At 35.6% G+C, this 18,169-nt stretch overlaps 1 protein-coding gene across 1 annotated transcript in view; it reads right to left on the minus strand.

Moving 5' to 3' along the window:
- The window catches only part of MAN1A2 (mannosidase alpha class 1A member 2), a 142,481-nt gene that overhangs the window by 67,705 nt on the left and 56,607 nt on the right, over window positions 1-18,169 (minus strand). Inside the window, exons 4-5 of the mRNA XM_049765913.1 lie at window positions 5,170-5,288; window positions 1,103-1,183 (exon numbers count right to left, since the gene is read on the minus strand). Of these exons, the coding sequence (XP_049621870.1) occupies window positions 1,103-1,183; window positions 5,170-5,288 (200 nt within the window). The remainder of the gene's footprint in view (window positions 1-1,102; window positions 1,184-5,169; window positions 5,289-18,169) is intronic.

Genomic DNA, 18,169 nt, shown 5'->3' on the forward strand with positions numbered 1-18,169 from the left:
GGTATTCCCATCAGCAGTGAAAGAGAGTTCCTTTCTTCCCACGTCCATGCTAGCACTGGTTGTTCTTGCTCTTTGTGATGTGTCCAAGTCTCTGTGGTTTAAGACTATCCCTCCTTGTTGTTTTGATTTGCATCACCCCGATGATTAGCGATGTGAAACATTTGTTTATATGCCTTTTGGTCATCTGTATTCCTTCTATGAAAAAATTTCTGTTCATATCTTCTCCCCATTTTTGGATGGAACTAGACGTTTTTTTCCTTGCTAAATTCTACCAATCCCTTGTATAACTAAGATATTAAACCCTTATCAGATGGGAGTTGGGAGAATATGGGAGAATAGCTGCTCCCATTCCTTGGGTCACCTTTGTAACCTGGTCACCATTTTCTTTGAGGTGAGAAGAAACTGATTTTTTTAATTACCAGACACTTCAATATTATCTGGACTAATAATTAAATGTATGAGAAACTTAATTTCTGAAAGGAAAAATCCAGAAGACTTATAACTTCTTTATTCATTTTATTTGTCTCCTATCATACAATCCCATCTATCTCCTTTACCCAACCCAACTGATTAGCAAAAAAGAAAATTTTCCATACTTTTTCCCTATCACTGCTGGTCTTAAACACCTATATCTATTAAACCAAGGCTTCCAAAAAGAAATCAGAATAGTGTTGTTCTTTATGACAATAAACTACAATTAATTTTCCCAAGAGGCAGTTTTAGTAACTAATGTTTTGTGTAGAAAGGACTTACATTCTCTCTTCTTGTTTTTGTCCTCCCTTAATACTTCTCTTATTCTCCCTCCCATTTCCACAATTAATTGCAATAGCAGAATCCTGAGGAAAAATCACTCATAACAAAGGATTTGTGGCTCTACTAGATAGGATGCGTGATGAATATGTTTTATTGATATTTTCAAAACGGAAAAATCATTATTCTCAAGGAACAGTTCTAGTTACGCATCCGGTTCTTCCAGCAAACCTTTAGTTCAGTTCGATATTAGGCCACTTGCAAACAATATGCTGCTCAGGAAATCTCTCAATTTACTATATTTCATTCATAACCTCTTCCCTAAATCAATGTATTACTGGATTTTGCTTACCTCCTCTCCCGAAAGATAAAATGCTGCTAGTAGGCCTCCAATAAATCGGATGTTGACTTCAAACACAGACACTTCTGAATTCTGTAAAAAACATGTTAAGTGTTAACAAGTTAAAGATATAGTTTTCCAAAAATAATTTAATATTACGTGTATCTTGCAAGCTTCCTGTAGAGGATATTTTTGTTCTGCAGCTCCTGCCCTCCAGCAGCCAAAATACTTTCATTCCCTTGTAAGTGAATTAAAATCTCACTTCCTAGTGTTGCAGTAACTGAAACTTCTGGTACTATCATTACAGCTTCCTAACTGTCAAGACCAATGAGTCTTTTTAATTTACCTTTTATAATGTATTGAAATTATCAAGACAAATTTTGATACTGCTATTCTCCTTTTAAAAGTTTCTTCTTGAATTCTAGTATAGTATCTTCTCTAAGGCAATTTCCTTCATTGTAATCACTACAGCATAATGTCTATTTTAACTTCTATTTTACCTCATACATTGAAATTTTTTCTAATATACATATAATAATGTAATAAAAGCTCTTAAAAGGCATTAAAATGAAAGGATAATGGTTTACTCAATGGATAATGCTATGAAAACTATATCTTAGTAAAAATTAATTTGTGTATTCGTTTCAAAAATAAATCAAAATGGAATAAAAAAAAATTTTTTTTTTTTTTTTTTTTGGTTTTTGGGTCACAACCAGCAACACTCAGAAGTTACTCTTGGGGCCGGAGAGATAGCATGGAGGTAAGGCATTTGCCTTTCATGCAGAAGGTCATCAGTTCGAATCCCAGCGTCCCATATGATCCCCCGTGCCTGCCAGGAGCAATTTCTGAGCATGGAGCCAGGAATAACCCCTGAGCACCGCCGGGTGTGACCCAAAAACCAAAAACCAAAAAAAAAAAAAAAAAAAAGAAGTTACTCTTGACTCTATGCTCAGAAATCGCTCCTGGCAGGCTCAGGGGACCATACAGGATGCTGGGATTCGAACCACCGTCCTTCTGCATGCAAGGCAAACGCCCGACCTCCATGGTATCTCTCCAGCCCAGAATCCAAAAAATTTAAAAAAATTACAAATGAAAATATAAGAAAATGTACTAATATGTAAACTTCCTTAATATGGGCACTTATAAGCAAAAGATTAAGAGTATGGATTAAAAATGAAGATAGAATGACTTGATTTTCCCTCAAATGCATAAAATCTATTTACAAAAAGCAATGAACAAGGGCCAAAGATACGGTACAGAGGACAGGGCACTGACGTTGCACACAACAGGGGTTCAATCCCCAGTACAACGTATAGTCCCAAGCATTACAAGGGATGATACAGAGCCAGGAATAGGCAACGAGCCATACCAAGTATGGGAAAAAGCACACACACTCATGCACACAAGCATGCATGGGTACCCACAAACACACACAAAGATACACACAAACGAAAGTAAAAGCAACATATGGAGTGGTGTGGATCTAAAGTTGGTTGGCCACATGCAAGGTATATACTCGGCTATACTCTCCAGCCCTGTATCCCATTTTAAAATAAAACATTGCTTATATTTCCCTGTACTTTATGTTCAGTGCACTTTTTATTTTCATAGTAACTTCTACCTAATATACCTAACGTAAAACATTTAAATGTTTTAAAACCAAAAAAGTAAGAAAAAAAGATGTGTATATTTCCCACAACTTTGAACTGTACTATAAAGCAGTAGTCATTAAAACAGCATGGTATTGGGGCTGAAGTGGTGGCATATGCAGTAGGACATTTGCCTTGTATGTGCTAATCTAGGAAGGACTGTGGTTCAATCACCCAGCATTCCATATGGTCCCCCAAGCCAAGAGTGATTTCTGAGCACATAATCAACGATAACCCCTGATTTACCGGTGTGGCCAAAAACAAACAAACAAACAAAAAAACCAATATGGTATTGGAATAAAGACAGACTTGAATATTAGACTGACCCCCATGTATACAACTAATTAATCTTTGATAAAGGGGTAAGAAATACAAAGTGGAACAAGAAAAGCCTCTTCAACAAGAGGTTTAGGACAACTGGTCAGACAATGCAAAAAGGTAAATTCAAACCTCTCTAACACCACACACCAAGTTCAAATCAAAATGGAGTAAAGATCTTGATATCAGACCTGAACCGTAAGGTTCATAAAGGAAAATAAAGGAAAAGCATCCCATGACATTGAAGCTAAAGGCATCTTCAAGAATAAAACACCAGTGTCCAAGAAGGTGAAAGCAAAGATAAAGAAATGGGACTACATTAAACTGAGAAAGTTCTGCACTTCAAAGTGACTAAGATATAAAGACTATCCACAGAATAGTGGGAGAAACTATTCACCCAATACCCACCAGATAAGGGTATATCTAAGACTTATAAGGCACTGGTAGAACTTAGCAAGAAAAGTTATTTAACCCCATCCAAAACGAAGAAGAAATGAATAGATATTTCCTTAAAAAAAGAAATACAAATGACCAAAAAGAACTAATGCTTCTTAGGGCCAAAGTGATAGCACAGTGAGTGGTAGGGTGTTTGCCTTGCACTCAGACAACCCAAGACAGACCTGGGATCAATCCTGGACATCCTCCAAGCCTGCCAGGAGCAATTTCTGAGTGTAGAACCAGGAATAACCCCCGAGTGCCACTGAGTATGGCCCAAAAACCAAAACCAAACCAAAACAAACAAACAAAAAAAAAGCTTCTTATCACTAATCATTAGGGAGATACAAATCAAAACAACAATGAGATATCTCACAACACAGAGACTGGCATACATCACAAAAAAAAAAAAAATCTGTGCTGGCCCCAGACAAAAGTACTCTTATTCATTGCTGGTGGAAATGCCAGCTCATCCAGCCTTTTTGGAAGTCAATATTCCTCAAAAAGCTAAAAATTGAGCTTAGATATGATGCAGCAATACCTCTCCTAAGGATATAACCTATGAATCCAAAAACACCATGCAGAAAAGCTCTCTGCATCCCTGTTTGTAGCAGCTCTATTTACAATAGCCAGAATCTGGAAACAACCCAAGAGCCTAAAAGCAGATGAGTTCTGTTCTAAAGAAACTGTAGTACTTCTATACCAGGGAATGCTATGCAGCAGTTGAGAAAAATTAAGTCATGATATCTGCATATACATTGATGGATATAAAGAGTATTGTGCTGAGTGAAAGAAGCAGAGGGAAAGGGATACACACAGAATAATCTCACACATTTGTGGGATATAGAACAATAAAAGATAATATGACAATCTATATCTATATCTATATCTAGAGATAATAGGTATGAGGGCCAGGAGGACCAGTCCATAGTAAGAAGCTTCCCACAAAGGGCAAGGCATGTTGTTAGGATTCAGAAGAGTCCACTATGACAATATAGGTGGAAGTAATCACCCTGGACAAGAACTTGGTGCTAAAAGAGAATAAAGTGATATGCATATTACCTCTTTGTTAACAATAGTGAAAACCTCAGTGCCATAAAGAAGAGCGAGAGAAAGAAAGTAACATGGGGTAATGGAGGGGAGTGGGAGGGAAACTGGGGAAACTGGTAATGGGAAATGCACACTGTTGAAGGGTGGTGTACATTCTATAACTGAAACTTAACCATGAACAATTTTGTAACCAAAGTGCTTAAATAAAATAATTATTAAAAAAATTAAGTCAAAAAGTAAAATTAAAAATTAATTTAAAAAATACTAAAGTGATTATTTAAAAAAAACAAGTGCAAAGAAGATTACAAAAAATGTTTATTTTATGAAAAAAATTATCCAAAGGCAACAAGAATGGAATCAAGTGACTCAAACTTGAAGAATTAAACTTAAAATGGGGCTGTTATACTGGCAAGCTGAGGAATAGGCGGTGTACGGGTATGGGGTGCACTTGTAGGAGGAGGTGGATACCAGTGGTGGGATTGGCCCTGATTCATTAGATGTCTGAAACCCAACTATGAAAGACTTTGTAAATCACAATTTCAATAAAATTAATATTTTAAAAAACCTACCATTGTTAAATGCTGTATCTTTTTATCTTTATCCAAAAATTATTAATATAGTTCTTACCACACTAAAATCAAGGTTGTCCTTAATCCATTTTTGCCCATCTTGGAATTCTTCATGAAGACCCATAATATACAGGGTATCCAAAGCATCTACTATGGTAGCACCCATTTGGGAACTCCCTGTATTTGGGAAGATAAAAAACAGTTATTAAAAAAAAATACCTTCCTAAAAAGCCCATTTTAATTATTATATAATAATAAATCAAAGGAATATAAGGGTCAAAAAAAGAATATCTAACACACTTCATTTTTTCTTTTTTTTGGTTTTTCGGGCCACACCCGTTTGATGCTCAGGGGTTACTCCTGGCTATGCGCTCAGAAATTGCCCCTGGCTTGGGGGGACCCTATGGGACGCTGGGGGATCGAACCACGGTCCTTCCTTGGCTAGTGCTTGCAAGGCAGACACCTTACCTCTAGCGCCACCTCGCCAGCCCCTCATTTTTTCATTATAAATAATACATAATGTTTAAGACAAAAATGACAAATTACAAATGGAAAGGTAACGGGGAAAGGGGTTTTGTAGGCTATATGCAGCAGTAAGATGAGCTTACTCCTGGTTCTCTGTTCAGGGATCATTCCTGGTGGGATTTAGGGAAACTCTATGTGGTCCCAGGATCAAATACAGTCAGCTGCATGAAAGGCAAGCACTGTACCCACTACACTAGCTCTCCAACCTGATAGTGAAAATTAAAATTATAATTCTGCTTATTTACTTCCTGGTTAGAATACATCTTTCGATAGGTGCTAGAATGAGAGTCCAATGGGTAGGTAGGACATATGTTTTGTATGCAGGTGACCTATATTCAATCCCCAGCTTTCCATATGATGTCTGAAGCATCTTCAAGAGTGATTCCTGAGCATAGAATCAGGAAAAAGCCCTGAGTACTTACAGTGTGGCCCAAAAATAAAAACGAAAGAATATAACTAATTTAACTAAGTTTCATAAAAAGGACTAACTCAAGAAATAGCTTCAAGATTGTAAATTAAGTTATTAAAAATATCTATCTGATAAAATGAAACAATCTACAATGATTAACAGTAAAAAATCAGGTAGATGACACTGAAAAAGGAAACTAAATGTCAGTAGAGAAATAAAATAGATACAGTCATCTTTAATAAAGAGATATTCTGATCTTAAGGGGTATATTCTATTTGCTAATAACAAACTATGAACTATTTGCTAATACCAAAACTAGATACTTTAAGTAGGCACAAGAAACAAATGGATTTTATTAAGAAATTTTACTGCAAAAAAAAAAAAAAAACCTGGACAAAATAATAGCAAAAAAATCTTATAAGCACAGTAAAAGAAGAAATTGCAGAGAGCAGATGGGTTCTCCCCCAAACAATGAAAATAATAATTATTTCTACCTCCCCACTGGTTCAGGACTTATTCCTGATTCTGAGCTCAGGGATCATTCCTGGTGGGGTATGGATGAGGTACTATGGATGGAACTTGGTTTGGTCGAGTGAAATTAAAGAGCATAAACCTAATCTGCTATACTATCACTCTCATCCCTTATTTCTGTCTTTTGAATTTAGAAATTATTCAAACAGCTATCTACACTAATAGGAGTTTACAATCATACTATTGTAACATCTTCATCATTTATTTATTTATTTATTTATTTATTTATTTATTTATTTATTTATTTATTTTATGTTTCTGGTTTTTGGGTCACACCCGGCAGTGTTCAGGGTTTTTTCCTGGCTCTGTGCTCAGAAACTGCTCCTGGCAGGCACGGGGGACCATATGGGATGCCGGGATTCGAACCGATGACCTTCTGCATGAAAGGTAAACGCCTCACCTCCATGCCATCTCTCCAGCCCCTCATCATTTATTTTTACCATGAGACATTTGAACAGAGAGATAAAGGTTGTGAAAATTACTTATGTTTTCTTTTTCATTTATTTTCCAGAAACTTCTGGAAAGAACCACCAATTCTTTCCACGGCCAATTCTTAGGATGGTTTGTGGAACCAAACTAAGAAACCCTTGTATTAAAGTTTCCTGTCAATCCTAAATTTTTGCGTCATGATCTTTATCTACGTATAACCATGAATTCTAGTTAAAAGGCCCTTTTTTAAAAAAGATTTTTTTCTTGTGTATGCCTGTATCACTATGTATTTCCCATAATTATTGCTTTTGCTGTTCCAAAAATGTTGGTAACTTGATTCTTCATTGTCTTTCATCTCAAGGACTCTTTTTATTTCTTCCTTGATTTCCCTTTCATTCTGTTATTAAGCAACATGCTGTTCAACCTTAGTTCAGTATGGTCAGGTGACCACGCTGGCAGCCCTATATGATCTCCAAAAGGAATGATCCCTGAGCATAAAGCCAGAAGTAAGCCCTGAGCACAGCCGGGTATGCGTCCCCCCGCAAAAATTTTTTTGATCTAGACATGAATTTAGCGTTTCAATTCATAAACATCTCCATTTATTTACATCCTTTGAAATTTTAGTTTTCAATGTAAACGTTTTTGCTATTATATTGTAAATTGATAGAAGTATCTAAAATATGGGCCCGGGGAGATAGCACAGTGGTGTTCGCCTTGCAAGCAGCCGATCCAGGACTTAAGGTGGTTGGTTCAAATCCCAGTGTCCCATAGGGTCCCCCGTGCCTGCCAGGAGCTATTTCTGAGCACATAGCCAGGAGTAACCCCTGAGCACCGCCGGGTGTGGCCCAAAAACCAAAAAAAAAAAAAAAAAAAAAAAAAAGAAGTATCTAAAATATAATTCGTTTTGACTATTCAAGTTGTATCCTATGATGCTACTAAATTCATTAGGTCTAGTACATTCTTGATGTTTGATAGATTCCTCAATGTTTTCTTTATGGACAGTAATTAAAGATGTACTTCAATGCCAATCTTTATACTTAAAACAACTTTTTTTTACTTTATTTAGATCACTAAATAAAACTTTGAGTACAATGTTATGCAGAAATGGGAGAACAGGCAACTTAGCTAGGTACAGCCTTAGTATAAAGGTGTAGTCTTTTAACATCAAATATGGGAGGATTAGAATATACAAGGGTGTGCACGTGCACACACAACATCCAGACTCTCTGAAACTTTTCATTAAGCTGCATAAGTTCCCTTCAGATCCAAGTCTACTGTGAATTTGTGGGGCAAGACTTTGAGACATGCCTAATTGTATTCAAATGGGGAATAAAAGGTGAATGATCAAATTACTTTTCTGCATCTACTGAAATGACAATATATGAACTTCCTCTTTTCTTCAATCACACTAACTTCCAAGTATTAAATCAACCGTGAAATCATAGGGTAAAACCCAGTAGACAGGTCTGAACGATTTAGCACAGCAGGTCCTAAGACATCTTTGCCTTGCATGTAGCCAACCCAGTTTGATTCCCAGCACCCCATAAGGTCCCCTGAGCCAGCCAGAAGTGATTGCTGAGTGCAGAGCCAGGAGTAACTCCTGGGCGGAGCCACATGTGGCCCCCTCCAAATCACAAACAAAACCAAATCAGTCATAAGGTATTATATAGCTGATTTACTTTAATTCAGCTAATAACTATTAAAGATTTGGGGGGGGTCTATGTTCATGAGGAACACTGATCTACAGTTTACTTTGGTTTGGTATCAGGACTTTAGTAAACCTAAAAATAAATATATAAAATCAGGAGTGCATAAACTCTTAACAAGATAACCTTAGCATAGGTAAAGCAAAATAGAATAAAAAAGACAAATCCAAATTAGAGCAAGAAACTTTACTATCTTTACTATCTCAGTAATTAATAAAACTACTAGACAAAAATACCAGAGTGTAGAAATTCTGAAATATGAGATATAATGTCATATCAGAATATCCATCCAGTAAGAGCAATATACACCCATATACATTTTAAGCAATAACTATATATACTCTATCTTAAAAAATTCAAACACACATAGAGAATATTTGCCCATATGTACTCAAATTTAAAATAATAGAAGAAAAATTCTAAACATTTAAAATTAAATAACTTGCTCAAGTGAAATATAAAATATCAAATAAATAAAACTGGAAACAAATAATAATAAAACACAAATCAGAATCTTCAGAATGAAGAAAGAGCATCACTTAAAAGAAAACTTGATTTTTTTTCTGGGACCAGTGGTCAAGGGTTATGCTTGGCTTGGTTTTTAAGGCTTGCTCTTCCTGGCTCTGTGCTCAGGGATCACTTCTGATTAGGGAGCCACAGGGATACTGAGGATTATACTGAAGGTGGCCTCATGCAAGCACCTTAACCTTTGTATTATCCCGCCAGTCCCTTAAAAGAAATGTATTGCATTAAGTATTTACATGTAAAAAAGTGAATCTGAATCCATGATGTGGGATTCCATGTCAAGAAACTAGAAAAACAAGAGAAAAGTCAACTCAGATCACAAAGAAAGAAAATACTGAAAAGTAGAAACCAAATCAGTTGAAAACAAATAAAACATTTAAAAGATCACTAAACCTTTGAAAAAATTAATAAAACTGATAAGTCTAAAAGTTCAAAAAAAAGTTTTTAAAAAGGGTAAACATGAATGACAAATATTAAGAATGAAGGGGATTACCACTTCAAAGACATTTGAAAAACCATTTAAAGACATTCAAAAAAAGACTATGGCCAGTCTGGGGATCAGGAATATGATGAACTGGAACAAGGGTGAGCAGGGAAGTAGGCACAATGGTAGAGGATGTAGTGCTAAAATATTCTATACATAAACCCTGCCATTAATAGTACATAGATCTAGTGCCTATGTTTAAACAACATGAAAATATTTAAAAGATAAGGCTCTGACCTGTATAATTTTGTTTATAAAATCAACGTCTTTATTGCTGTTTTACAAGGCTTTTACATATTAGTTATATTAACCCTTAGTCAAATGAATACTAGGCAAATAATTTCCCATGAAAAAATAAGAACAACAGACACGTCCTCAAAGAAGACACACATATGATCAATAGCTATATGGAAAAAAAAATACTCTTTAAGGGGACTGAGTGACAGAAAACAGACTGGGCATTTGCCTTGCACAGGGTCAACTCAGGTTCAATCATTGTCATCTCATATGGTCCTTCAAGCCTGCTAGGAGTAATTTCTGAGCTCAGAGCCAGAAGTAATCCCTCAGCACAGCTGGTGTGGTCCAAAAACAAAACAAAAAATTCCCTCTATTATATATAATAAGAGAAATGCAAACCATAACAAGCATAAAGCATCCCTTCGCACCAGTGGAACTGACACACTTCAAAAAGAACAAAAACAATCGGTGCAGTTACCTGTGGAAACATCCAATGGGTCAATCTCTTTGGAAAACACTAGGGACACATCTCAAAAACAAAAAAACTAAATGAGCTTCAGGATGACCAAGAAATCTTGGCATCTACTCCAAGAGCCCAAAAACTCTATTCAGAAAAATACTGTGCTTGTATCTTCATTTGTAGCACTATTCACAAGAGCCAAGATCTGGGAACAACACAAGTTTCCAAGAACAGATAACTGAATAAATTGGTGTGTGTGTGTGTGTGTGTGTGTGTGTGTGTGTGTGTGTGTGTGTGTGTGTGTGTGTGTGTGTGTGTGTGTGTATACACACAATGTATATATACATATTGTATAGCATACATCTGTATTGTATAATATATATATACAATTGATAATACATATTTCTAAGAAAAGATAAAATCATAAGTTGCTACTAAGTGGATGAATCTGGGGAATATCATAATAAATGAAGTTATTTGAATAGAATGAGACAAATACAGATTGATCTCTCTTATATAAGGTATATAGAGACACATAGTGAAGGCAAAACAAATGGTCAAAGACAATAGATCATGAAAACTGATTCACAAAACTGAGCTTATCAAGGGTAGAGAGAAAGAGGAGATCAGAATGGGTGAAACACTGAAATAACATTGGAGGGAAATGGACACTGGTGGAGGGTGTGCTGTTAGAATGTTGTGTAAGTATAAAACCCTATCATTAACAGTATTGTAGAGCACGGTGCCACAAATATTTATTTAAAAAATCAACAACTTTGGCAAAATAAACAATATCTCAAATTACCAAAATGCATGCTCATAAAATAAACTGAATGTTTCTTATAATTCTTATAATTAATCTACCAGAAAAAGAAAATAACCTGGTGGAAATGGCAAATTATACCAAGCTCTTAGGAAAAATTTAAAACTAATTTTAAACATCTATTCCATATGGGACGCCGGGATTCGAACCGATGACCTCCTGCATGAAAGGCAAATGCTTTACCTCCATGCTATCTCTCCGGCCCCCCTTTACAACTTTTATGAGCATTACGCTGATGTCCAAAGAGGCACAGCTAATACAAAAAAAGACATAAAAGTATTATATTATATCAATGCATTAATATTGTATCATTAATATTTGTTGGCTAATGAATGTGTTGTTGGTTTTCTTTATTTAAACCATTGTGATTTACAAAAATATTTGTTGTTGGATTTTAGACATGAAATGTTTCAGGACCAATCCTAAGACCAGTGTCAATCTTTCTCCATCCCAGAGTCCATCCGTACCACCATCACCTACCCCAATATGCCATCACAATAGGCCCGTTTTTAATTTTGATTGTTCAAGACTGAGTCTCATGATTTCACTGTTGTTAACTCTGGCTTGGATATTTAGTTATGCCTTCTCTTAACAACACCAATGCAGCTGACACCTCTTGGCGTCTGTCCCTTATTTTTTTCATATTTGGTTTCTCTTTTCCTCCGCTCAATTTCTTTCCTTCTCCTCACTATATTATGGGGCCATGGGTTTTCAAGGCAACTCCCATCTAGACCATAGCATTTCTTCATGCAGTTATCCTAAATACCATAATATATGTGATCATTCTGGATTTATCCTTTTCTTCTGTATTACTTCATTTAACATAAATCTTCCAGTTCCATCTAAATTGCAGAAAGTTAATGACTGCACCATTCCTTAGAGTTATGTAGTATTCCATTTATGTATGTACCACATCTTCATGATCCATTCGTTTATTGTTGGACCTCTAAGTTGATTGTTATTGTACTGAATGCTGCAAAGAATAGGGTACATACATCCTTTTAGAAAAGTGCTTTTATATCCTGGGGATAGATATCTAAAAGCAGGATTGCTGGGTCATATGGAAGATCAATTCTTAGTTTAGTGAGGAACTTCAGTACTGTTTTCCATAGGGTTGAACCAGGCAGCATTCCCACCAGCAGTGATGAAAGTACTTTTTTTTTTTTACCACATCCCCACCAACATAAATTATTCCCTTTAAAGCAGGGGTCTCAAACTCAATTTACCTGGGGGCCGCAGGAGGCAAAGTCGGGGTGATCCTTGAGTGCAAAATCAGTAGTAAGCCTTGAACATTGGGGGGGTGTGTGTGACCCAACAACTAAAACAAAACAAATCAAAAAAAGATCCCTCTAGGGCAGGGCCACAAAATGCTGTACGGAGGGCCCGTGGGCCGCGAGTTTGAGACCCCAAAGTATTAATTCTTTTTTCCACCTCCTTCCCTCCCTTCTGCACTCTAATATATTAATTCTTGATAGTAATTCTCAACAAAAGAACAGCAATAAGAAAACTCTATACATATACACATTAAGAAAATAAAGACAAAATATCTTCAAAGGGCTAAGGAGATGATTCAACAGGTAAAGTGCTTGCCTTGCATAAGGCCGCACCTATGTGGTTTCCTGAGCCCAGTTAGGAGTAAAACACAGAGTTAGGAGTAAGCCCTGAGGTCTACTGTGCATACCCTCACCAAATAAATAAAATAAAATAATTCAAAGTCAAATAGCATCTTTACAAAATCAAATTTCTTTGTTTTTAATAAAAATGGTAATATGTACCTAAAAATTTTTTTCTCCAGAACTTTTAAATTATTGCAATTATCAGTCATTGTGTCAATGCTAGCATGTCCAACATTTCCCCTATATCTATTCAAAAAGTTCCACATAAGCAAAAACCCAATGAATACATCCCTTAGGTACAGCAGATTCAAGGAAGTTACAATATCCAATTAGATCTAATAAATAATGAGGCACTCAATGAGGTTTCTTGGAAATCCATGAACTCTCTTAGCTACAATGTTCTCTTTCCTAGTAGAAAGATTTAAAGCTATGAGTTACTGGAGATATGCTGCTGAGAAGTCATCCTAAAAATATCAAACAAAAAGGAAAATGGAGGAAATAGATTAAAAAAAAATCTTTTGCTGAAATCAGAGAACTATTCTAGGATTTCACTGCATTGATTAAACTGCCATTTTGCTTAAGATATTGTGAAAAGATTTTCTGTTATTGGCATAGAAAGAATCTTCTGATGCCAAGAACTGACACGAAATAAGTCAGAGGATTTCAATTACTATATAAAAAGTTAATATATTAAAGCTATATATATATATATATATATATATATATATATATATATAGAACTATGTTAAAGCACTGACTTCAGTTACTATATATAAAATTTTTAAAATTAAGACTGAGTGAAAAGAGAGTAACACCTTAAATTGTCTGTCTGGAACCTAGACTAAGCTAGATTCCAATCTAGACTAACTAGATTCTAGGAAGAATCAAGACTAACTTGGATAGTGGTTGAATACTCACGTATATATACTTCCAGTACTAGAGAGACTAGACTTTTTCAGTTCCTTCCTATTCTAAGAATTTGATTCTGTAAGAGCATACACAAATTTGAGATGTCAAGTGATATGCTGAGAATTACTAATTCCTCTTACACTTCTATTTGAACGAAGGTCAAATAATCCACAGGCGCTTCTTTAAAAACTCCTAAATCATACTCACTAAAAGGAATATGACATGCAATAAAAAAAGAATAACAATGTTATAAAGTTTAACTCCTGTTTATAATAAAGTAAATGCATATCTAAAAACATAAGACAAAAGTAAGTGACCCATTCCTACTTATCCTATTTGGCTGAAAAAATTATAACCACTCAGAAACTTAAATGAGGAACCAGAGGAATAACACAGCAAGTAGGGCATTTGCCTTGCATGCAGGTGACCCAGGTTCGATTCCCAGCATCCCATAGGTCCCCAGAGCTAACCAGGAGCAACTTTTGAGCTCAGAGGCAGGCGTAACCCAAGCACCACCAACTGTAGCCCAAAATACAAAACAAAACAAAACAAAAAAAATAAACTTCAAATGAAAGATAAAATACCAAATTTGGACATCCAACTTTTCTAAATTTTTGGCCATTTTGTTTTATATTTTTATTCTCACAACATAATTTTCCCATTCCCCCACCCCTAGTTTAAAGTTCACCAAAGCAGTATGACTGGCACTTAGAATCTTTACATTAGAACGCTTGGATTCAAAACTGTGAGATCTGGGCAACTTCGTTTTAACTCTAACAGGCTTTTGCTGCCTCTTCAGCAAACTGAGAATAACCGCATCTTTCTCACTGGTGATTCTAAGAGCTAAATAAGGTCCCTTACATAAATCACTTTATCCAGTTTTTGGTACACATCAAAATTTTTGCTCAACTCAGGCTGAACAAAACACCACACACTAGAAGGTTTAAATGCCATTAATTGATTTTCTCACAGTTGAAAGTTGAAAATTCAAGATTTAAGGTTCCAATTTTTTTGTTGTTGTTGTTGTTAGCTTTCTTTTTTACTTGCAAACGTCCAGCTTTTCACTATAACCTTTATAACACAGTCTTTCCTGGGTGCGTGTGCTGGATGTAAAGGAGGTTTAGAGTTCTGATATCTCTTCCTCAATGTATGAAGGGGTTTTAGGCCTAGCTGATTAGAATCCCAACACTTAATATCTCTGTTAAGCTAATTTACCTACTAAGAGGCTGTATCTCTAAGACAGTTACATTATAGGATAGAGTTTAATATATTAATTTCTGAGGCATTTGACTCAGTCCATGGTAATATTCACTTACAATATTACTGATGTATTGTTTTGAAAAATATATAGTTATTCATAAAAACAATTACTGAATCTCTGAAACATATAACTGACCAGATACCAGACTGGTAGTAATGGGGGTACAGCTCAGCGATAGAGCATTTGACTTCAGACTGGTAGTAAAGAAAGTAAAAACTTTTACTGGAAAATATTTAACAAACACTAATTTAAATGATAATCTGGAAAAAAAGAAGACCACTGGTAAAATATTGCTTCTGTGCCGTATTAACTCAGAATGAAGACTTGTCGTCTCCTTTTCCATCTATAACTTCCTCTAAGGTCCTTGATCTCACAAATCATACTGTTTTCCCAGTAAGTTAATGTATGTGCTCCTAAAAGTCACCAGACAAAAACTAACTTGATAATTTGTTCTGTTTGATCTCTGTCCCCACTCCCTTGGGCCATACCCGATCATGCTCGGGGATCATTTCTGGCTATGCTTTCAGGGTTCAAGCTTGGTGAGACTTGGAACATTATGAGGTACAGGGAATCTAACCCAGGTGGGAAAAGAAACAGTCCTACCCCTTTAGTATCTCTATGGCCCCTCAATTGATAACCTGAAACTGCCATGCTCTAGTTATCACTTACCTACCAAACCAGATAGTTATCTGATATGTTTACATATGAAGAAACCTCAGGAAATTATATAAATTAACATTTTCTTTTAAAAAGAAAAAATATTGGGGCCAGAGGGGTAGGGCAGCAGTAGGGCGTTTGCCTTGCACACAACTGACCTAGGACAGACCGCAGTTATATCCCTAGGCATACCATATGGTCCCCCAACCAGGAGCGATTTCTGAGCGCATAGCCAGGAGTAACACCGGGTGTGCCCTCAAAACAAAAAACAAAAAAGGGGGGGGGGATTTTTTTTCCATGAGTTTTATTAAGAGTTGACAAGTTTCTTCACTAGAAGACTTAACTTACAGAGAATGAAACTTTAAAAATAAACTGAGAGTTCCTTTAGCTTCCAAATTTAAATTCAGCCATCTTTCTTACAGTTATTGCGAAGATTAAATAAAATTATGTACTACTTCTACTATTTATCTATTTGATAAATATTAATATACTAGATGTTCTAAGAAATAATGTTTCAGAACAGAGAGAGAATATAGCTGTTAAGGTGCCAGTATCACATGATCCCCAAAGCACTGTCAAGAGTATGTCCCAAGCACATAGTTGGGGATAGCTGCCCAGCATGACCCAAAATATCTAGGGTGGCAGAAGGTTTTAAAAATTAAGTAGAAAATTGGGGCTGGAGAGATAACATGGAGGTAGGGTGTTTGTCTTGCATGCAGAAGGACAGTGGTTCAAATCCTGGCATCCCATATGGTCCCCCGAGCCTGCCAGGAGCGATTTCTGAGTGTAGAGCCAGGAGTAATCCCTGAGTGCTGCTGGGTGTGACCCAAAAGTCAAAAAAAAAAAAAATTTAAGTAGAAAATTTACACATATATTTATATTCCTTTTTTCTTCTTCTTCTTTTTTTTTTTTTTAGAGGTTAGTGGTTTGGGACCATATTCAGCAGTGCTCAATTCTTAATCCTGGTTTAGCACGTATAGAGCACTCTTAATGGGTTTGGGTAATCATATAAAGTCCTGGGTATCAAATGCAAGGAAAAAGCCCTACAAGCTGTACTATCTTCCAGCCTCTATATTCAAATCTTTTAAAAGGCTCACAATATTAGTTTGATATAAAGGGGCAGCTACTTAAAAAGCAGATATAATTTTAATTAACCATTAACTATAATATTTTTATTACACTAAAGTCTTACTGTGGCATTCACAAAGCAGTAGGCATTTTATAATTGTATTGAAGAAATATACTTTGTTTTCAATAAATGATTATCACTGAATTAAATGACCATTATGAAATCTCTGGTGTCTCTGATTATCTAATGAAAAATGTGTTCTGTTATTTCTCCTTTCCAATACCTTTCATAACTTAGGATAAATTATCTCGTCAGTCATTTCTTTTCTGACAGCGAATAACCAACAAAAAGCAAATAAGAGAAATAGCATTAGAAAAATTATTCCACTGTCACAAAGAAAAATGATGCTATTTGGATAACTATGTTGGTGCATTTCAATTAGAACAGACAATTGTACTGCCTATGACAAATATGCATGCCTTCTAGCCTCATGAATATTCACTTGGCTCAACCTATCTAAAAAATATATAAAGTACACCACATTCACGAGGCATTTAAACAGGGGAGGGGGAGGCAGAAAAGAGTAAAGACTATAAAGATAAACAGAAAATAGACTAGTCATATAATTTTCACAGATCTAATTGGATTTATTAAAGGAATCAAGAACTGGTAGGCTAGAAAGGCCTACTTGGGAATATACAAAATAAAAGAAATTAAGAGTGATAAGAAGGTAGGACAAGATTATAAGCAAAAGAAGGAATTATTTCACATATACTCAGCTTTCCTATACTAGGCCTACAAATCAACTAACTAAAGGCTATAATTTTATAAGAATCAGAGAAGTACTCTCAGGTGAATAAGTCTAAATGGGGGGGCAGTATGATAGATTCTATTTAGGGCCTGTTTTGTTGTCCCCTTTTTTCAAATCTTAATATTATTGAGTTTAACAACTTAAAATAGTATTAAAGTTTATGCTTTTCACATACAAGTGCCTATATCACCAGCATACTAAAGCACCCAAAACTTGACCAACGCCCTAACATCACATCATGTGCTCCAGTCCTTCCCATTCTCCCTAGTACACATAACTTCAGGTCTGCCAGTCCAAGTTTGTTTTCACTAGACACTGTATATTCACTTACATATTTATATACAAATGATATCCAACACTTGTCATTCTGATTTATTTCCTTATTATTTTACTCTCTAGTTCCATCCAAATTGTAGCAAAACATAAGGTTTATCTTCTCTTATTGTTGACTATTTCATTGCATAAATACACCCATCCGATGTTGGGCATTTGGGAAGAATAGCCCTGAAACTAACATGAATGTGCATATATTTGTACCTGATACTTTTGGACTGAAGATTTAAGTCAATGAATAGAACTGTTGGAAAATATGGTAGTGCTATTTTT

The sequence above is a fragment of the Suncus etruscus genome, chromosome 19, assembly GCF_024139225.1.
Source record: "Suncus etruscus isolate mSunEtr1 chromosome 19, mSunEtr1.pri.cur, whole genome shotgun sequence".
NCBI lineage: Eukaryota > Metazoa > Chordata > Mammalia > Eulipotyphla > Soricidae > Suncus > Suncus etruscus.